The 22,115-nt window shown below is 47.4% G+C and overlaps 1 protein-coding gene and 1 long non-coding RNA gene across 4 annotated transcripts in view; one reads left to right on the plus strand and one right to left on the minus strand.

Moving 5' to 3' along the window:
• The window catches only part of LOC135396196 (uncharacterized), a 160,672-nt gene that overhangs the window by 1,937 nt on the left and 136,620 nt on the right, over positions 1-22,115 (plus strand). The window lies entirely within an intron of this gene.
• LOC135394798 (NFX1-type zinc finger-containing protein 1-like) lies at positions 11,005-22,106 on the minus strand. 3 transcript variants are annotated; one of them, XM_064625784.1, is made up of 9 exons: positions 19,865-22,106; positions 19,104-19,540; positions 17,900-18,294; positions 16,839-17,341; positions 16,157-16,372; positions 14,896-15,189; positions 14,601-14,806; positions 11,863-14,070; positions 11,005-11,482 (listed from the first exon to the last, which is right to left on the minus strand). In XM_064625784.1, exons 2-9 carry the CDS (start codon positions 19,445-19,447, stop codon positions 11,317-11,319), a joined length of 4,332 nt encoding a protein of 1,443 aa, XP_064481854.1. In that variant the 5' UTR covers positions 19,448-19,540; positions 19,865-22,106; the 3' UTR covers positions 11,005-11,316. The 3 variants fall into 3 exon arrangements, with proteins under 3 accessions (XP_064481854.1, XP_064481856.1, XP_064481855.1); XM_064625785.1 differs by having other exon boundaries at positions 11,369-11,482; positions 13,901-14,070; XM_064625786.1 differs by lacking the exon at positions 11,863-14,070.

The following is a 22,115-nucleotide window of genomic DNA, read 5'->3' on the forward strand; positions in this document are numbered from 1 at the left end:
ATTTTTTTTTATTTGTCCAGATATTAGATGTTTTTTAAAATGTCATGTTAGCGCTGCGAGGCAAGGCACAGACGTGCACAGATGGAGAGAGGACAACAGGAAGGAGTCGAGGACAAAGCGGCCTCCCTGCAGCTTTGAAGCGGTGTTCTTTATTATTGTAAAATTTTGATAGTGTACTTGCAATTCTTCCTCAGAAACTTTTCTATTACCCGCGGCACTGTCCTCATACGTATACGATCATCCCCAAAGCGAATCGGATCAACGTGCATCATTTCATTTTTCAAATCGCAAATACAATTCTCGAAGACACGCTTTGCAACGCCACCTGGGTAAAAACTGGGAAAGAAATTGGAAAGTCAAGTATTGTTAGTGAGAATGTTCAGAAACATCGTATGACCGTGCGTGACACATGTAATGGAACTTCTTCTGTACGGTAGTGCGCAGTGTGTAGTTTCGGACGTGGAAGAGCTGCATGCGGAACGCTTTTGAAAACTAAGTTACCCCAATATTTCCGGATTCTTTTCCTTTCGAATATGGAGTTGTGCTGCAGCAAGATATTGGTGTGCGCTTTTTCTCTGGCGTTCTTCTTTCCGCTTGATCCATGCTGGCTGTATAGAATCTATTGAGTGGAACTCCGGCAGTAGGCGTTCCGGCGTTGTTCGGTTTGTGCGGCTAGCAACGCACGCATTGTGGTGCTAAAAGAATTCAGGGATGTTCATTTATGTTAACATTTTGACGTTGAGTGTGATCCCTTTAAAGAGACAGTGCGAATCCCATCGATTAATTTTGAGATTAGATCTGTATGCGAGTGTAAATTACGTGTAGATGCCAAAGGCAAGACGTCGTCCAGCAGAGCGGCGTAATTTTTGCGATAAACAAGAAAAACGAACGCCATGTTCACATCAGGTTTTCGGGTTCACGGTCACGCAAGCATGAGCTATCGCACTTCGGCGGACGTCGCACGAGTGTGCTATCGAGATAGAGGTGATTTGAAACAAAACTGTTTTGAGATAACAAAACGTAATCAGCAGGTTTGGGCTCAAATTATGGTGAGCTACTCGAATAGGTGGCTTGATTGCTTTGAAGAACGGGAACAGGAAGTTGCTGACTGTGACGTTACAGCCGTGAAAGCGCTCGCTATAAAATTCAATTATAAATAACTGACTGCGACCTTAATTGAAATATCTTGCTCAGTTCATATCCGCTGCATAACCATCGTAACCAGCAATGCTTTGATGAGTAGTGATGAGAAATTAGACTATTTTTACGTCCTTGTCCTATACTATTTTCACGTCATATAGTACCTGAAACTACCCCGCAACAAAAGCAAATCACTGAGACGTATCCGCCTCCAAGGCCCATACCCTCGAACTTAGAAACTCTCTCAATGGAGACTCTAATGTGCAGTTCGTGTACATTGTCCACGCACACAAACGAAGACATTCAAACTGAACAAAACAATGTTTACGAACCACCATTGGCAACGGATGACTTTTTTTTTTTTTCCTGGGCAGGTCTTTTGATCTCGATCCTGATGGTGGGTCGTCTTGGGGGAATATTTACGATTGTGTGTTACGGAATCGCTCGAACGGGATGCGCAAACCGCTGATGTTTGAGAACGTCCTCCCTTCACGTACAAAGGAATACTTCTGAATAGCAGCTCGCGTGTAGGCGTGCCGTATATTCCCCTACGTAGAACCTGCAACATAAAAGTAGCGGATGTTCAGATAGCGATGTAACTGAGAACGTATCACCAGTTTTTTTGTTCAGTTTTAGTTCTTTTGATGTCTCGTTCATGTAAGTCGGGTTCGGCGGTTTCGCATCGCTGATCAGTGAGGATTTTTTTCTCTCTTCTTCTTCTCTTTCAGAGTGTTTTTCTTTGGGACGTTGAAGATTGTCTAAATTTTCCCGGGAAAACCGCTTAGTTTGTTGTCGGTAATCGGGCGGTGCTAGCTGAGATAGTGTAGATGCTGTTTCCTAATCAGCACAACAACATATCGGCCCAATATTGCGCCAAGATGTTTAGATATCTTAGCAGAACGTTGAAACTTCCCACTCGTCATCATTGAAATAAAGGTGTTGTTTGTTCGCTTCATAGCTCTCGAGCTAGTATCCACAAAGTATTCTGGAGCGGCCGCAGTCTTCATTTTCCCTCCTCCTCTCTGTGTCATAACTCCTAGTCTAAACGTTGCAGTGAGATCGTATACTTGTTCTTTTCGCCATACACATCTCCATGTCGGCTTCATGTCGGACCTAGGCTGACACATCTTACGGGTAAATATACTCCAATTACCTTACTTGTTTTTCTCAACACTTGTATCATTTTGTGAAAACCTTAAAAAAAAAAAAAAGCGGGGTTTACATTTTTTTTTTGTTTGCAACGGTTACACAATGGAAGAGAAAGATGTCTCGAGGTCATCTCACTCAACGGTACAGATGGGACCTGCAGAATAACTTGTGCTCTCTGATGGATGGGCCCGCCCACGGGAACATCTCAGGTCGACCGTACTATTCGTGTCGTACAGGTGTGAAGCACACGTATTCCCGACTTTGGAGTGCGCAGTGAATGCCTGCCGGAGTAACTCCAGGCGTAGGTTGACGCGCATATGCTATTTAGATTGCATTGGAAGAAGAAGAAGAAGAAGAAGAAAAAAAAAAGAGATGTTACACCTAATGCGGTTGAACCGAGCTGTTGCTATGCTCGTGGTCTAGGAAGAAACAACAACAACAACAACAACAAAAAAAAAAAAACAAAAACAAAAAACAGCAGGACATTCTATCTACAATATGTTCTAGCAGTAGTCTCTTCTTATCCACCGAGACAAAAAAAGGAAAGAAAGAAAAAGCACCGCCTGATAGACATAGAGCTGTGTACTGCATATCCATACGAAAATAAATATAGGAATAAATACAGAAAAAGTACATGCTTTATATCCGCTATTTGTCCTCCACTAGGCGTGGATTAATGTAACCTATGCAATCGATATAAGGCAGTCAGTCCCGGAGTGGCGCTCTCTGACCACGGAAATCTGAAAAAAAAAAGAAAAAAAAAAGAGGAGGAGGAGAAGAAGAAGAAGAAGAAAAAAAAAGAAATCGTGTGGTACGTTTCAGCCGATAAGGGGCGTTTATGTTTATTCGCTCGGAGCAGAGCCCGAGCTGAGCGGAAGTGCGTCACCGAACCGGAAATCGATCGGTCGGATGTAAAGCGAGGAGAAAATTAAATTCCATACGCGACTGAGCGACAACGGCTTTGCGCTTGCGCAGTATGTATTGCTGTGTCGTCTGCTTCCGCTGGTGTTCGTCGTAGGGCACCGTTTATGCGTTAGTGGCTTGAAGGTTTCGCTTCTGTCAGTTTTTCTGATTTTGTGTTCCTTCTTTTTTCTTTTTGTACATCATTTCACGTTTCATTCCATGTTGCACGTAGTGTGTGGAAGACGACGACGACCGATTTTCTTGCCGTTGGTGGTGGTGGTGGTTGGTAAAATAACAAGGGGAGGTTGAATTCGCGCAAGGGAATTCTGCTACCCAAAAAAAAAAAAAGATGTAAAGATGTAAAAAAAAGAAAGACGGTACATCCCAAAGCAGAAAAGAAAAAAGAAAGGAAACGGTACGATTGCACCACAGAATGTGCGAGCGCACCGCAAAAGCTCACCGGGGTGAGCGTCTCGACCGCGACAACGCAGGACCGAGCGCGCCGTTCACATCCGCCGTAATGTCCACGCTCCGTCTAGTATAGAGTTTCTAGTCCACATTTCACAATGAAATTGACAAGAGCATTGAAGGCCGCGTCCCTGTGGTTAGCGTCCCATACGCCTAAGACTTTCTCTATGCTGAAGTCCCTGCTGTCGAGATGGCCAAGGGTCAGCCTCAAGATGCCTCTTTGTGCAGCATGTTTTGGACAATGCATGATGCCGTTCACGCGGGGCCACTCGCGCGTTCGTCCATCACGACGCTGGCTGCAAACTCTGCATCAAAGCCTGTGTTACATAAAGTTTCTCGACATCTGTCAGAGAGTTTTGCATTTTCAAGCACTAATTCCACAACTGGTTCGTGTGGTACGGCGGTCTAGATTGTCTGGATGAAAGCAACCTCAAAATTTCAAAATAGCCGCCATCTTGTAGCTCAGGAATTGTGGGAAGGATTCCAAGCTCCGAGCGAAGCGAGCTGCTTGGGAGGTGACTCTGAGCGAATAACCAAACACAAAGCGGGCGGATCTGAGCCAATTCTCATACGCCCTCGAGCCAGATCTGTGACGACATATCCGCTCCGAGCGCCTCCGGGCGATTAAACATAAACGCCCAAGGAGGCCGTTATAATTTAAACTTTTTCTTTTTCTACAAAGCAAAGCCCTGGTCAATACCTGGTTCTCTTCAAGCTATTTGGTGCTTTTTCTGATTAGAATACAGTAGGTAAGAAAACGAAGAAATGGAACAGAAAATGGGGTATACCCGTTTACTCGTATTGTTTGGAGAAAACATTTACGAGCTGCAAATCAGAACCTAAGAAAAAGAAGATTAAGTGGCTGTAAGAGGCGAAGGGGGGTCGATACGTGAGTTCTGTGCCAACAATAGGGAGCGCAAGAATACATTACCCAAGCACTTTGGGGCCCCCCCAAAAAATAACGCGTCGTCGCTGTGCATTGTGCAAAATACCGTTTCGGTACCGGGCATGCACAGTGTCGATTTCTTATTTATTTGGAGCCTTCAGAGCACTCCATTACCACATTCTAAGACACCCTGATGCCTCCATCGTACCCACATTCTAATGTCTCCATTCGATCTAATCTATTAACCTGACCACACATCCCGTTCCATCCCGATGACTCCGCCCTATACCGTGCAAAGTGCCAAGTGTTCAAATTTCACAGTTGTGTTTGGACCTTCTTTCTGCTACGCCATCCATAACATCGTTATCGTCCGTCAGCACCACTGATCTCTACAGTATATAGGCTGGATCGCGCTTAGGGTGCTCCACAGCGTGGTCACCGGCCGCCATATTGGTGGGCCCAACGCATTCTGTCGTCTGCATTTAGTTCACGCGGGGCTGCCCGTATTTTTTAAAATTTCCTTTAAACTAAAGGGCATGTCATGCCAGTTTAAACCGCAATAAATACTCCAAATCAAATCGCTCCCTATTGTTTCCTATGGGAGCAGCCGGAGCAAGTGGGGCCTCCAACACGGCGGCCCGGCGGTCATTCGAGAGCGAACACATACAGGCTCGGACACTTTCACAAACAAGGGATGATTTGCAAAAGCGAGGAAACAAAATACGGAATGCACGAAAGCGGAAGCGCCACTAATTGTATCGATAATTAAGCGCAAAAAGGAAGTACCATCGCGCCACTTCTATTGTTAGCACTAATTAATGAGACAGTAACGTCAGAGTCGGTATTCGCGGCATATATCAAAACGCGTCCGAAGGCTTATTTGATTAATTAATGGCTTTGTTCCGCACTTCCGTTCCTGTCAGCAGCGTCGGTGGATGCCGGCATTATGCCCGTCACTTTGACCCCAGTGTCAGCGCAAGCTTTAAGCGTTACACAGTTGAAGCAACAAAGGTAAACTATGTCAAAGCGCTAAAAAACCGTGCGTTTTGCACGTATACTATGATGTTTAATATTTTCCGAATCCCTTTCGTACAGATGAACTTCCACTGTCATAGCGTTAAAATACTATTTGGTTCGATAAGTAGGTGAAGAAAATAAGTATAAAAAGCTTCAGGATTACAAAGGGAATTATGAAATCCGAGAGAAAGTTTCTAATATATTATGCGCGTCGCTACAAAGGGTCGTGCTGCTGTGAGCCGGTGGAAATTAATTGCATCGCGTGAAGAGCTTGCAGATATGATGATTACATGCGCGTTCTGTGTCGTAATCAACTTCCGTGTTACCGTGACCTTCAGTGAAAATATTCATTACAGCTTCCGGAAGGAAGATGGAACGAGTATTGCATTTCTTTTACGGTTGTCATTTATTCTGCTTACTGGTGCCACGATGAATGGGAAGTAAGCATTCGGAAATTAGTCCCTTCCCCGAACAGTTGTGTGATCATCGCCCGTGTAATTACCAGAGCAGAAGTCCGGTCCCTTGAGGCGCTTGCACAGTGAGAAAATGACACAAAACAATCGGTATCTGCTGCCTCCTCGAGGCACTTTTGTTTCCATTACCTCTGGAATGAGACATCTGTCTTCTTTTCGCACAGCATTTACTCTGGATGTTTTCGATGCATTCTAACGACAAGGAGGGACTTTAAAGTGCGCGTGATCTGGCCCGGCGTGACCTCCCTCCGTTACATCAAATACTGTATAAGTAGTAATTTTCGCGAGGACCTATTTTTCGCGAAATTCGCGAACGCCCTTTTTTTGCGAATTTAAAGTTCCGCGAAATATTCGAACCAATGACAGAAAAATACGTGAAAGAAATATGTAAGAAATTTGACCCAGGACGCTGAGGCAACGTATGTATACGGAGTTTCTTACGCTGTTACACTGCATTGCCTCGCAAAGTGTTCAGTTCGCCGCTGCAACTGGAGACTGTAGTCCAGCCTTCACGTACGAATCCCGCGCGGATGTATGCCTCCCGTGATTCCGGTTCCTTGTAAGCCTGGATCATCCAGCAAGCGCGTATGCACTCTGCCACGCGTATAGACCTTTGGAAAAGTTGTCGCATCACTACGAAGTGCCAATCGCGCCTGCTCGATGCGATGACAGGAATGGCGGGAGACAGGGCAATTGGGCAATGGCACAGATACGAGCCGAGTAGGACCCCCTAATCGCATCGCTTGCAGTCAGAAGTGCTCAAAAAGAAGACAAATTGAACGTGTTACCCAGTTGTGATACCTTTTATTAGCTTCTTCCAGGAAGTTCAAGGTGGATGGCCCAGGGTAGACGCAGCGCGGTACCGCGAATTTAAGGTTCCGCGAATAATTGCCTGATCCTGGCTTCTCACAAATTCGCGAATTATTGAGCCCGCGAATTTAAGCACTTATACAGTATGGTGAGCTATGCACAAAACACACGGACAGTACACCCTCCCGCGGGGCAGGCGTTCCCGCTCTATCTTCCCTCTCCACCGCGCACTCGCCTTCCTACCGGTGCTAATGTTATTGGGTTGCCGGGTTCCGTCAGTGTCATGTCTGGTTATGTTAGCTTTATTTCCGAGCGATCTTCCTGGGCCATTGTGGGCCAGTGCGTCCTAGACCACAGGGAAATGTGCAGACATTTGCGTTCGCAGCAGTCTGAGAAAAAAAAAAAAAAAGCCAGGGAAATCACCCGAGAGCATACTGGGATGCGAACCCGGGTCACCTCGCAGCGTCGTCGTGAAAAGCGGTCATCTTAGCCACGAAAGCACGCTAGCTGGTTGTGATTGGGAAGCTTGAAATTACCTTCTCAAGTAAAAAAAGAAAAAAGAAAGAAAGAAAGAAATATATATATATATATATATAGAAAAGTAAAAAGAAAAGAAAAATAGTAATGATAATAATAATCGTAGTATAGGTATTCTACTTGTCTGAACACTATGGGGTCAACGCTATGTATCTCGGGGGAGACTTTGCCATGACTTCTGAGCACTTTTATCAAATTTAATTCGCGAGAAATTGAATTTCCCTAATTGAACTCCGAAATTTGCCGACTCACCTCACATTTTTTTCGTTTTTTTTGTGTGTGACAAAAACAGAAAGCACATGCCGTATTTGCCCCATTCTATTGCTAAATACATTCACTACTATACAATGACAATAGCCGTAAAAAATTGCGGGAAAGATACTGTAGCAAGAACTCGTAAACTCCTAGTCAGCTTACAGGTAGCATCCACGAATTTGTTTCTGAATCGATCGTTCGCTTTATAAGTCATACGTGAACAGCAGTGTTTCGAAATCGTTCCGAAATCTCTGTTTACTTTTCTTTTTACTTTTGGGTCGTTAGGGTGCTTTCGAAGCGTGCTCGAGACTAGTTTAGTATACGTCTCAGGCACTGCTCGATCTCCGCAGTTCTAACGACGTCATCACGGGATGCATTTCGTGAGAGGGGACACGTGCTCGTTGTAGCATCTTCAAAAATGGGTCTTCTGAAGCGAGCTTCGGAAACTGGTGGCGCAGCAACGTCTATAGAGACGTTGTTGCGCCACCAGTTTCTGATGTTATTTGGGATGGACGTGGCGTGCTTCTATTGAAAATCGGTAGTTTTGTGCTCTGCTCTCCTGTTCGTCTGAGTGGACATGCTTGGATATGAAATGGGCACGAATGGATTTTCTACAGTACGTTCTCATTCGTTTCCATACATCGTTATAACCGGGATTTCACCGAAGAATGGTGATTTGTGTGAAAAGATCATTACAGGAACGACATAAATAAAATAACATAAGTAGAGCCACGCGTACTCTTAAAAATGAACTTCACCTCATAGCACGCTCCTAGCCAAACCATCGTCCCGAGTGACATTGTTCTTCCAGGAGTTTCTTTTTTTCTTTTTTTTCATGTTTCTCTTTTATTTGCTGAAAACGGGAAAGAGGGAGGGGGGCGTACGCCATTCTTGTGGCATTATGTAGTTCATAATTTGCACAAACATGGCGTACGCGTCCCGTTTTCATCAAATCAGGGGAGAGAACGTTGTCATTCGGGATGGTGGTTGGCTAGGAGAATGCTATGCGGTGAAGTTCTGTTTTTAGAGTGTATGACCGGCTTGACGTCCCTAATGGCGTCGGCGTAACGCGTATCACACTCTGCACGTGCAGTGGCCGTTATAGAAATTGAGTGATTCATCCGAGTCATTTGACACATTGGCTGCGTCCAAGCGTTAGCAGATGACACGTTGTCCTACAGGAACTGCACTGAAGACGACGATCCCCCTCTCCCTCGTACTGTCCCCTTTCCATATCTGTCAATGTTTCTACGACGGTCATAGCCACAGTTACTTCGCGGCGCTAACACACACACATACATACATACACATATGCATGTATGCATGATACATACACGCACACATACATACGACACACATACATACATACATACATAAAAAATTGAAGTAAGTAAGGCAGACTGTATCTCCGAATAAGCGGAGGCTGGCTTCTACGAGTAAAAGGAAAAAGAGAAAAGAAGGCCACGGGTAAAAGAAACCAGGACGGCGGGAAAAAGGGAGGGAACACTGAATGAAAATCGAGCAAGCGTGAGAACAAAACTAAACACGAAAAAGTACATAGCACACAACATACAGCCGCTATCGTTATAAGCACGAACGCATCCTATGCTGCTGTCGCAATTCCTACACAAAAAAAAAAAAAAAAAAAAAAAAGAGAAGAAGAAGAAATAGGTAGGTGCGCAGAAAACACGTTCCGTAGAAAACGAAACTACAAGACCAGAGCATCAAGAGCGACACAGGAAGTGCACACCGCAAATTAGAAAGGACGAAAGTCGACCTTTCGTTATAGCCCCAGCTACACGGCATACACGCTCTCTTCCTCCTGTTTTTTTTTATGCCTGTGCCTTTTTCTTCCCCAATTTGTCCCACCGTCGAAAGGGTGCCGTGTTCCTTTATCGTCGCGAGTTATCTCTCTTCATGGCGAAGCACGGGAAAGGGAAGCGCCAGTCCGACACGGGATGTGGCTTACACTGGGAAGTGTTGTCATAAAACCTTTATTGTCCCTTTTCCATGGAGATACCGAGAAAATGTTTTTATTGTTGTTGTGGTTGTTGTGCCCCATGCTGTTTATTGCAGAGTAGCGCTAAAATTAAGTTGCATCACACATGCGTTTTTCAAAATGCGGTGCCACCTCTACATTCGCGGCGCAGTCGCCGACAGGGGGCTGTGTAGCGTGCCAACACGGCCGATCCGCCTGCGTGCTAACGCTTTTCGTGATAGTTGCCACTTCGATACTGGACAGACACTTCTTGCATGTTTCGTTAACCTGTGAAGCGTTTCTGCTAGAATCATGACACGACAAACGTGACACGATATACTATAGACGCAGAGAAGGGAAAGCAGAAGTAGTGAGACATAACAGTAACATAAAAGTAATATGCATTCGAGCTGGTGTGTACCTGACGTTGGCAACATATCCCGGAGCTTGTGGAAAACACAAATGCACAGATCACAGTTGTCTTGTGCTGTTCATTCTGCATTTTGTACGTTTGTCTTTTCCCCTCAAGCTCCTGGATATGCTGAGAACAAAAGGTTTATCTGCCAAAAAATGACAAATGTTTATCTGCCGGCGACTAACGCAACCGTAGCACTCGGATATATTTATTTTCGTTGATTGATATGTGGTTTGCGTATATGCCGATCTCGTCGTTGACCTCCGTGATTCGCTTAGACGGCAAACAACGCGCGCTAAGACAATCTGCTCCGTCGACGTGTGCGACGAGGCGTCCAAAAGTCGTAGCACGAAGCGGTTCTCGAAAACCGCCTGGAAGCACCTCACGTCGCAGTATCCGCTTCCCTACTGGGACGTCTTGGCGCCGCCTCAAGATACCAATGTGACAGACAAGAGTTTGGTGTCTGGTCCGGTCTGGTGTGTAGTGGGGCCACTGCAGGCATGGCAACCCGTAAGATTGTCACGAAGACTCTTTGTGGCCATTACACTAATATTTGTAACCAGGCAGAGAATTTCGGTAAATTCCAGCGTGATAAACACGAGCGACTAGGCACAGCTACAATACACAATCATCTTCAATTTTTCATTTCGAAATACCAGAGAGATGAAGTGCCCACGGATCTGAGCGGGAGCGCGACCACTGCGCGGATTACACTGCAGATAATCAATGTTCTTTACATGCGGGCTCTGTTCAACAGGTGGGGAGATTGGGACCATGGGCATTCCAGGGGGGCGAAGCGTGCAACCCAGTCAGCGTTTCTCTGAAGACTGATGCCGCGGACTGTGCGGTTCAGAGGTAGCAAAAGCATGGCTGAGTGCACTATCATAGGCGACCTTGAAGCCCCCCTCCTCTGCATCTCCTCGCAATACGCCCTCATCACTCATCACGACTCATCACATCTAGAAACGGGAGATATGGAATATTTTTTATCTGTACAAGTCTGATTTTGTTATGACATTGAGATCAGTGGAGAGAAGAGGGAGATTATCGCGAATGCACATCATATGCATCGCTGCAGTCTGTGCTGGGGCTCAAGCGCGAATGAAAGTTTCATTGTTTTAACGAAACCACGGACAAATTGAAACCCTTGGCACAGTCAAATTGAAATAGCCCTAGAACTAAGGGCTACAGTAGCCCAACGCAGCGCTCAATATTCCGAAACCAAAATAAATACTATATAAAAAAAGAGTTTGTTCAGCTGCCTATTGTCGCTACTTGTCAGCAGCTACTTGTCGCAGGGTTGCTTCTTTGCAATGAGACCACGGAGGTACTCAAGTGAGCGTTGTCCGGCAACCGCTTTATAACCGTAATGTTCAGTCCCGATGTCATCCAGAGCCTTTCGCTTTTGTCTGTTCATCCTGGCGATGTACTTCTTGACACGTTGACCGAACCTACGGGGTGACAAGAGAGGTATCCAGGCATTAGAGAAGTGAAAGACATCGGAATTCAAGAAGACGCGTATCACCTGCTACTCCCGTATAGCGGCTCGTATGGAGTGAAATTGATAGACTATTCTCGATGGATGTTGCACAAAGCTACGTGGAGTTCGCAGCAGCCAAAGGATGTTAAAAGCGACCAAATCTGCGGGGGTTGGGGTCGTTCCTAAGGGATTCTATCAGGTTTCGTGGGCTAACCGCTCAGTGGGCTAAAGTCAGTTGAACAGAACCACACAAGAGTATTCCGAACCCAAGAAGTTACAAGGTCCATCACAAGCCCAACCCCCTTAGTTACTCCGCGTTACCCGTTCCACACTACGAAACTTGTGGCCTACCTCAGACAATGCCTGGCGGGCGTCGAGCATCTAGGGCACAAAAGAGGGCCATCCTCAGGGACAGTGGAACAAGCTTTCCTCAAATCTTCCTCGGGCACAGAATGTCCGCAGTCTCCGAGCGCTATGAGGAGAACATTTAGGGACGTTCCCGCTGCTTCCTCGTATTCTTGAGGCTTGCAAACACTGCATAGCGTCGGACACGGCTCGCCGCAGGCTCCGAGGCAAGCATGGCCACAGGGCAGCAGTCTCGCGCAGCGATGGTCGCAGGGAGGCCGTGTACAAGGTTCGCAACACAAGGCATCGCAACGATAGTGCGGACACGACCACGTGCAGGGTTCTCCGCAAGGTGGACATGGATAGCCACATACAGCCGGGCACGGGCCGTGAGGGCAGGACATTGGACACGATAGCTGGCACGGGTATGGACACGGCGTTTTGTAGCAGGCGGCCGGACACGGATGACCGCAGGCAAGAGACCGAGGACAAGGTTCTAAGCAAGGAAATTCCTTTTTCCGCAGACTGCACGGAACGATATCTTTGTGGCCGCAAGCTCTGTCCAAAGTAACATACTTGTTGCACGTACTTGCGCAAGGTTCGTTGCAGGCATTCCAGCAAGGATGACCGCATTGAAGGATAGCTGGACAAGGTGCACGGCACAGTCTAGAAATGACAGAAGGATCCTTCTGCTGCCAACATGGAACTACAACGGTGTGTCCAGATAAGCACGGAGCGGCTACTTCGGCCCTGCAAACGTGGCTACAAGCTCTAGTGCATCTGAAGCGGCATGTGTGTCCACATGGCAGGGACTTTGGACACTGATCGCAAGCGAAAAATGATTCAGTTTGGGTTTGCCAGCATTCGAGGACCACGTCATGTCCGCAAGGAAGCACGTAACTAGATTTCGTCCGGCATGCAATAACCGTTGCCAACTCACGACACTCCGCAGTGACCGTATGGCCGCAGGGTAAGGACTTCTTTACGGCCTCCCTGCACGGGTTATCGCCACACGGCTCACTACAACGCCCTGCACACCTATGTCCGCATTGTAGCAGTCTCTCGCAGCGGGCTCGACAGAGTTCTGGAATAGCAGCGATACAGCCAGATATCTTGCACGGAACTTCGATGAGATGTCCGCATGGACCTACCTCAGCACTTGATCCGACGCACGCTCCACCGCAGAGCTCGCCGCATGTTTTGCCGCACGGATGACCGCATGTATTCAAGAGTCGCCCGCATTTTTTCGTGCAAATCGCCTTATCTGCCATATAACACGGAACTTCGGAAGTATGGTGGCAAACGGGAAACTCCACCTGCATCGTGCTAGGCGTACAGTGGCTGTGGCAGCGTTCGTTGCAACAGTGACCTCTAGAACACGTCTTTCCGCAACGCTCTCTGCAGGTGAACAGCGTGTGGTCCTCAGTATCCATGTGGCAGTTTTTTGGACAAGAATGTCCGCAGGGAAGGGAGGCTGTGCACGGATGGTTACAGAGACCACTACGACCGCTAGGAAAGTCATCTGCTGTTCTTACTACTGCCGTGCTGTTCGAGTGTCTCCTGCACCGTAACTTCAGTTCGCATCGGAGAAGGCCACGATATTTGAGGTCGTCAACGATGTCTCTCCATAAGTTGGACGCCTCGCTCAGTAAGGTCATATTGCCTACGCAGTAAAATCCCATACGAGCCCTGGACAGGAGGACACAAATTCGGTTCGCCACTCGAACAAAACCGGTTTCCCCGGTTTCGTTGGAGCGAACCAGGGACAAGAGGATGATGTCGTTCTCTTCTCCTTGGAAATTATCCACTACTGTGATGGCCACCGCGGTCAGCTCGTGATATGTACTAGCTGCGCGCTCTAGAAGCTTCTTCTGACACATGTACGGCGTGAGCAAAGTGATTTGAGAAGGTTGGTAACCCTGAGCAAGCAGGTATCTGCAGAGGTTGACAAGAAAATTCGCCTCGAAAACGTTGCTATAGCTTCTGCCAGAATTTCTCCGCTCTGGGGAGGAGTGATTGAAGAAGAACATGTTCGTGGTCATACCCTCAATGTCCTCGTATTGTTCCACGCACGGGTGGTGCTCCAGAGCAGGGTAGAATCGTGGCGTGAGAAGGCGGGCGAAGTCCGGCCTCATGCGATGTTGAACGCGGAGCTGTTTGACACCCACGCCGTTGATAAGCATTCTTTCGAAAAGAGACACGTCCATCTTGTATCTGTTAAGTAAACCATCTTGCTTTCAAATGTAAGTAGTACAAAGCACACGACGACAGCAATATTACGATTAAAGAACGGCAGTCGATGGACGGGTACCGGGACTGGGAACCACGCTATGCGGCTGAACGTTACACATGATGCGCTTACACGATCTTAGATCCCCAACATACCAAGCTTCGCGCAAGGACAAGCTTCCACACTCTACACATCCCCTTTTATTCCCTGGCACATCCACACCAGTTTGTTTACTGAGTATCGTGGTGGTGAAACACAGGGACGGACATAACACTCTTGGCGTACAGCGGCGGGTTGAGTTACAAGGTTTCGTGTCGGGTTACGCACACTTCCAACAGTTTACAACCCAAACACGTAAGATAACCCCCATGGGTGCGATTTCCTGAACAGTGTTATCGTGCCCCGTAGCCCACTCAATGAGCGTTGCACCCAAGCCTGTTGCTTGTCAATGGGCCTTGAGTGTAACACTCGTTGAGTGTTGCATTCAAAAAGTTTCGTGCAAGCTGCCCTCTACCTGATTGACAGTTCGTGTACATTCGTAGGCGGACGCAACTGCTGGTGGTCCCCGATGAGGATCACATGCTGAGTTTGCGGAGCCAAGCTTGTCACCACGTGAGCTTCGAGTACTTCGGCTGCCTCTTCCACGATGACGATGCGCGGTTGCACCTCGCGGAGGAGAGCCTGGTACTTAGCCGCGCACGTTGTTGTCATTCCAATGACCTGAAACAAGACTTCTGGTCATCTGCACACACACAGCAGGAGTAATGCTTGCACTTTAGTGCCCTTCTTGGAACCCATTAGGTACCCACCTTGGACGCCCTAAGGACCGGTAGGTCAGCCATTAGTCTGGAGTGCGCCATGCGCTCTTGCACATCTTCCATTGTGGTCATCTCAGAAGTTTGAAAGGTGTCAATCACAGAAGTCAGGTTGTCGACCCAGTATCGATATAGTTTCCAGCGCTCTCGAGATCGTAGTGTCCAGACGTCCTCGACGTGATCGTCTCCTGTGGCTCGATCGCCCTCCTTGATGATGTTGCGCAGATGTGCTTCCCAAGAGCTTGTGTCCAGGTCCCGCATGTTGGATCCCTTTTTAGCTTTGTGCACCTGTGTAAGTGACGTCCCTATCACCGCACTGCGTAATGCGAATTGCCTATGCCTAATGGTTCAATATGTCACAAAACCAGCCACCAATAATTTAAGCGTCAGCTTTGAAGTCCACGCAGGAGTCTTTTGGCGTTGTGCGAAACGTGTTTAAATGTGGCCTTATACTCTTAAGCTGGCGGTAATTTTTTTTGTTAAACCCTGTCATGAGGTGTCACGTGGATAGTGATGCGCGAGGGTACGGTTATTCCCGCGGATCCGCGCGGATATCCGGTCTACGCCGTGCTGCGGAAAAAATATAACGTCTTGAAATACACGACGGTAAGGTGCGGATAAACTCGCGCACCACTGCGGAAGGCGCGGATATCGGCATTTTATCCTCAAATAAGCATTTGTGTTGTCGACGTCCGCCAGGTGGAGCCACAATTGACGCGATGAGTCCAAAATGGGGGAGGGGGATATGTTTAATGATAACAAACAAACAAACAAACAAAGAAGAGGAACGAGGGAAAGGTCAGTCAGACAGGGTGTCGGCTTGCTATTAAAAAACAAAAAAACAAAAAAACAAAAGAATCGGAGAGAGAGTATTCAGGCGGGCACAGTCCGGTTCACAGGGCGACCAGTAGGTCGGTTGCAGCGAGGTAACGGAGGAGCAGTCCAAAATGGTGTCCAAGTGTATATCATTTGCACAATTGTGGATGACACAATATTCCTGGGTGGTTTACATAACATTTTCGTCATGCGGATTTTCCACTCAAATTCGGTGACTGCGGATGTGCGGATACATCTATTTCATCCGACGCGGATGCGGTCGCGGATTTTACGTGCGCGGGTGCAATGCAGATGCGGATACTATCAATGTCATCGCGCCCTCGTCTGCCTAGGAGGCAGAAGACAGAGAACTCTGTGCAGAAGACAGATACATCAGGTATACTCTGAGAATGTAGTATACCAATCCAGCCTCCCTTACCGATGACGTGTCCTTTTTGCTGCATTGATTCAGGAAGAGTGCTTTCGTTTGATCCAGGCGTAACCACACCCTGAACACTTGACAGAAGGAATGCTCGTCGAACACCGCTTGCAAGAAGGACTGGCAGCACGCCTTGCTCATGACATGCATAAGCAGTTTTACAACGTCCTCTTCCTCAGGTACGGAAAAGGCTCTCTGTGCCAATGCTGAAAGAGTCTGAAAAGAGGTCAATGCATAAGCTACCGTGAGAGCTGAGATGGAGCAACGTCAAAGGTACAAAGATAGGCTAAGGCTTTGTCCTTTGCTTGTCCGTAGAAGGTATAAGAGCATGCACGTTAGATAGGCGGGAGCACAAACTAAGACCAGTAGAAATCTGCCTCAGCTCCTTGAGGAACGCATCACTTCCCGTGCATTCTCACAAGCGACATTCCTCAGAATACTCCGCCGGAAGATGCGATACAGTCACATGATCGAGCGCGTGCGCTCAACGTGCGCGTGCACTGCTGACCGTTGGGAACATACTCAACAAAACGTAACTTAATTCTGCCCCGTGAGCACCTTTTCGCTTTTTCTTCCGCTAGAAGATTCCGTGGGGATATCGTCCGTGTAAATACATGTTTAGGCCCCGTTAGCACCATCCCGTGCACTACACAAGGGAAAACATCAAAAACAAAAGGCAAACCTTCACTCGTTCAAGGTGCTTCTGTAGAGCTTCACAGGACTGCCGACCAGCTTGTGTCCGTTTACACTTCCTATTGACATGATACCTTTTCAAGGCGTTGTTCTTACATCCACCGCCCATCCTGGTGACAAGTTTCGTGAACTGAAGCACGCCTTCCAGAAACTGATCCAGGGCGCGATTGGTATAGCAGACCACCAAGATGGGACCTTGTTCGTCACCCCATACGGCGTCGTTCTCCAACAGCGTCTGAACAATCTTCAAACCCATGTAGGTCTTTCCCGTTCCCGGAGGTCCCTGTATGACGCCTAGTTCATGGGTTAGCGCGTACTGAAGAGCCTGCAGTTGGGAGCTGTCCAGTTGGAGTTCTTCCGCCTTTGGCCAGCTGTCTCGGTCGAGCAGGGTCACCTTTCGGCGGGTACCACCAGGTGCCTCTAGGAGACACGTTATGTCGAACGTCGTCGAATTATTCACGTAACTTGGATGGAAAACGACAGATTCCGCACCTGCAACGGCGTGTAGTTGAATGTGAAAAAGTGACGAATGAGGGAAAAACTGATACAAGTTCTTAATGTGGTCAGCTGCCACTCTAAGCAACGTGGGTACTGTCGCAATGCTTGAAACATGATCTTGGAAAGGTTCTATCTTCGTTCTGTGAGTTGCAACCGGTTAGGCACGCAAAGAGTTCTGTGTATTCCTGTATTTTGCTCGCCAAAAGATGTTACGATATCTATATCTGTGCAAAACAGTTTTGTGGCGCGGCCTGCTATGAACTGTCCTGGGATTCCAGAGAACGCTCTTTCTGCGTTACATATAGCCACACGAGACGCATGCTCCAGTAGGTAACACTAAGTCATGAAATGCTATTCTTCAACATTCATCTATATAAATCACGCATGCCGGGAAGCATACTATGTGCACAAACGCGTGCGTATAGTCGATGGGGAAAGGACATTAGATATATTACGGAAGCGCCTACAACCTAAGATCACGTGGTGACATTCTTGCCTTCGTACCAGGAATACTTGAATTGATAGTAACGACGTTGGGCTGTATCAGCTCACCTACGATGTACTTTTCCAGTGGAAGAACGTGCGTATTTTGCAGAGCCTGGAATACATGACGATAACCCTCGAAGTATGCGATGCTTTCCAGAACAACAAACTGGCCCGTGACTGCGCAGCTACAATTCCAGAATGTGACTTCAACGACGCCCCTGCCTAGCATACTTTGACTGGCACGCGACACCGTGGCCACCTGGATTGTCTCGAAGTTGTCCTTACTGAAGCAAAGCAGCGATCCGGGAATGAAGCGCCTCGTTCCCTTCCAGCGTATCTTTGAGAAACTCGAGGCGTCGAACTGCACGACGTATACCCTTCCATCTGCGTTGACGGAAGAGGAAATGACGACAACGCCGGAATGGACGTTCACGCCGTCCAACTTGCGGAATATTTCTTTCCTGCACAGAAATACATCGGCTTAGTTATACGTAAAACTAATTATCTCGCGCCCGTTTTAATGACCAAGAATCGCAGAGCGTTGTAATGCTTCAAATGCTCCCGCGAAGTCTCAATAGATCGCACGCAATCGTTTTCTTTTTCATATTTTTTTATTTTTTTCACTTCCTTGTTAGCGCCGCGAAGCAACTGTGGCTATGAGCGGCGTATTGATGTGGACAGATGGAGAGAGGAAAGCAGGAAGGAGTGGGGGACAGGGGATGTTAGTATACCTCCTGGGCTGATTTCAGGGGGAATTGTGAGGACATTCGTCTAGAAAGTTTCGGAAAACCCCAGAAAAACCTCCGACAGCACAGCCGGTGGTAGGACTCGAACCCACTACCTCCCAGTCTTCAGCACGACCTTGGCTACCATCAACGAGCGGGACGCCTTAATCCACTCTGCCGCTGGTCTAAAAAGTGACAGGACGCTAATAAACGTGTGAATGCATTCTCGTAATGTTTTAACGTTATTTTGTACTTGCAGTACACTTTGCTCCTCGATCTTAACGAATGAATAGACGCAAGCACTCTTTGCGTACTGTGCATGCTATGCTCTAGCAGGTACGATCCACTAAAACTCTAATAAAATTTCCATGTCACAGTATAGTTACTGGCACATATCAAAGCAAAAATAAAACACGATACACATGCGGCATAGTAAGGATATAAGCGCATGGTATCGATAAACATGGGTGGCTCCGACAAGGCTGATCAATTTTTGCGCAAGAGACAGCAAGTTTCGGAACATTTTAGCACTATACGAAGTTTACCTGTATCTATATCCACGGACTTGCTGCGCCCGGGCGCACTCCCATATCCCTTCCCGAAGCGGACGGACGAAATCCTCACGAAGCAGCCTAAACTGGACGTCCAGATAGTGCTCCATTCTATTATACGATCCACGGACACGATTAGGCGTCAAACGAGGCAATTCTCTGGCTAGCAACTCTTCAGATGCTGGAACGACTGGGAGAGTTCTGAAGTCCGGGTGGGACAACACACGTTGTCTACCCAGCATGGCGCCACTCGTCGCAAACGCTTCCAACTTCAAGGCCCTATTGTAGATGTCGTCGATGCCTAATTGTGATTCATGCAATGAGTCAACCATCGCCATTATATAGGGTAGTAGGCTAAGGAAGGTGTCCGTATTCAGAAGAAATTCCTTTATGGCCTCCAAGACGTCCAGTAGGTGAACGAGGGATTCCAGCTGAAAAGCAGGCACTTGCTTAATCCTTTTCTAGTTCTGTAAATAACCCAGCACAGAACACTGGTACGCAAACAAAGGCGTAAACTTCAAGCGTGACAAGTCAAGCTCAGGGCAAGTCAACTACAACATGTCAACTTCGCCCACAAGACGTCTGATCCGCCTAGGAGCGCGCATGCCTTCGCGTCTGAACGAAGTGCCCGCGCCCGCATGCTTCAAACTTACACAGATCACGTTGCCAAAACACTGGTCGAAGACGACGTACTAATTGCATGCTTTTGAAGCAAATCACAAAATATTCTCACTAACAAAACAATGCGTTCTTACCTGCTGGGAAATGTCTTCGAGCGACGAAACCTCGAACGCAAATTTTGGAAGCGTCTTCCTCGCAAAGTTTTCAGATGTAGCTGTCTTCCTAAGAAGGTCCCGAAGTCTAGGAGAGCCGCGGTCGCAGTGCGAACACAGGAGACTGAGCACCACGAAGGCCCACTTGAGGTCCTGGAAGTCTAGGTCGCCGCACTCCAGGAACGCGTCAAAACTAAAGGATGACCGGCATAGGGTATTAACAATGGTAGTTGGGCTGCACAGGCAAGGCCCTCGGAAGAAAGCCCACGACGGGTGGTCACTTCTACGAAGACACTGAGAAGGCACAGGCACAACGCTGCATCAGGTCATACCTATCTCGCGACAAATTGTGGAATGCATCAGCGCGTGCCTTCTTCAACGTCTCTACATGCACGTGATGGTACTTCCTCTTCATCAGGGACTTTCTTGGGATGTTATATCTTAGTCTTGCGGCGTCATAATCGGCGGGCAGCAATGACCAAAAACGTCAAGAAGGTGCGCATCTAGAGTGTGTCTTAAAACAATTATTTTGGTTTGTGTGCATGTACATGTCACTCTCTCAGAGGCTTTGTTTTTGTAAGCACTTCTCAAAGAATTGGGGGATGCCAAGTTTTTGGCTAAAATCGCGTTTTAAAATGTAGCCTCTGGATCTGTCCTAGGCCGGAAATCTGTCTGACAAAACGTGCTCAAATCTTGACTGTCCCGCAACACTTCCTTAGGTATCAGGTTTTTCGTTGGTCGTAGGTCAAAGGTAACGCTGTATAGACCGTTACATCAAGACGGGTACACAACCGCATCAAAATGAAACGTGCAATGTATGTCACGGTATGGTACACCAAGTACGCTTTGAAACGCTGTGAGTATTTTTCGCGTTCCTTAATTATGTACAAATCCTGGTGATACATGCATGTGGCTTTCGTTCCAAACTAGCCAATAGTTCGAAACCACTATTATCCCTATCCATGTGTCATGAGCGCAATTGAGCTCGACGAAGATTGGTGCAGCACCGCCACCTAAATATTTTCCGCACGGCACAAGGCGTACAGGCAATGGATATAGAGATATATAACATTGCTTGCATAAAACAATCGGGTGTCCTTCTTGTCGATTGCGTCATTTGTCTTTTTCGGGTTTCCAGGTAAGTGTAGTCATTTGTCAAGAGTACTTTGTTCGAACATGTCGCTGTGAAAAATGACAAGATAATGCGGATTAAAACATCGCTCGTTTTTACAAGCAGTGTACTGAGTGTCTGTTAGTTATAGGATAAGGTGGTCTATGTTGAAGACAGTTGAACTATTTTGTTAATAGCTGTCAGAATAATCGCCTGAATTGTACCATTATTCGTTAACAGAATCCCCAAACCTTTGAGAGATGATCCACAAATTACTGTGGTGCTAAACCAGATATTTATTTCGCACGACCCAAAAATGACAGTCTACATATTTTCATCAACTTACCCCACCCTATGCGTAAGTTGAGGACATCAAAAAATTAGTGCCGGGTTTAAATTTTGTCTTTTGTTTTGTGCCAGCCAAAATGGTCAGCCACGAGTAGTGCACACAGAAACACAGGGCAATGACACAGCATCATCAGTGAGGCCATACGTTTCTTTTCCCCCAAAGCTCCTGGATATGCTGCGAACAGTAGGTTTATCTGCCAAAAATTAGCACGAAGCGGTTCTCGAAAACCGCCTGGAAGCGCCTCACGTCGCGGCATCCGCTTCCCGACTGGGACGTCTTGGCGCCGCCTCAAGAAACCAAAGTGAGAGACAAGCTTTTGGTCTCTGGCCTGGTCTGGTCTGGTCTGTATAGTGGGGGCACTACAGGCATGGCAACCCGAACGATTGCCACAAAGACTCTTTGTAGCCATTACACTAATATTTGTAACCAGGCAGATGATTTCGGTGAATTCCAGCGTGATAAACATGAGAGACTAGGCACAGCTACGATACACAAATCTTCAGCTTTTCATTTCGAAATACCAGAGATGAAGTGCCCACGGATCTGAGCCGGAGCGCCACCACTGCAGTGTAATCCCAAGACAGGCACTAAGATGATCGCTGTTCTGTACGTTTGGGCTCTGTTCGGATGGGGAGATTGGGACCATGGGCATTCCCAAGGGGGGGGGGGTGGAGCGTGCAACCCAGTCAGCTTCTTTCTGGTGACGGATGCCGCGAAGTGTGCGATTCAGAGGTAGCAAAATCATGGCTATATGAATAAAGAGTGCACTATTT

This window comes from Ornithodoros turicata, chromosome 5 (assembly GCF_037126465.1).
Source record: "Ornithodoros turicata isolate Travis chromosome 5, ASM3712646v1, whole genome shotgun sequence".
NCBI lineage: Eukaryota > Metazoa > Arthropoda > Arachnida > Ixodida > Argasidae > Ornithodoros > Ornithodoros turicata.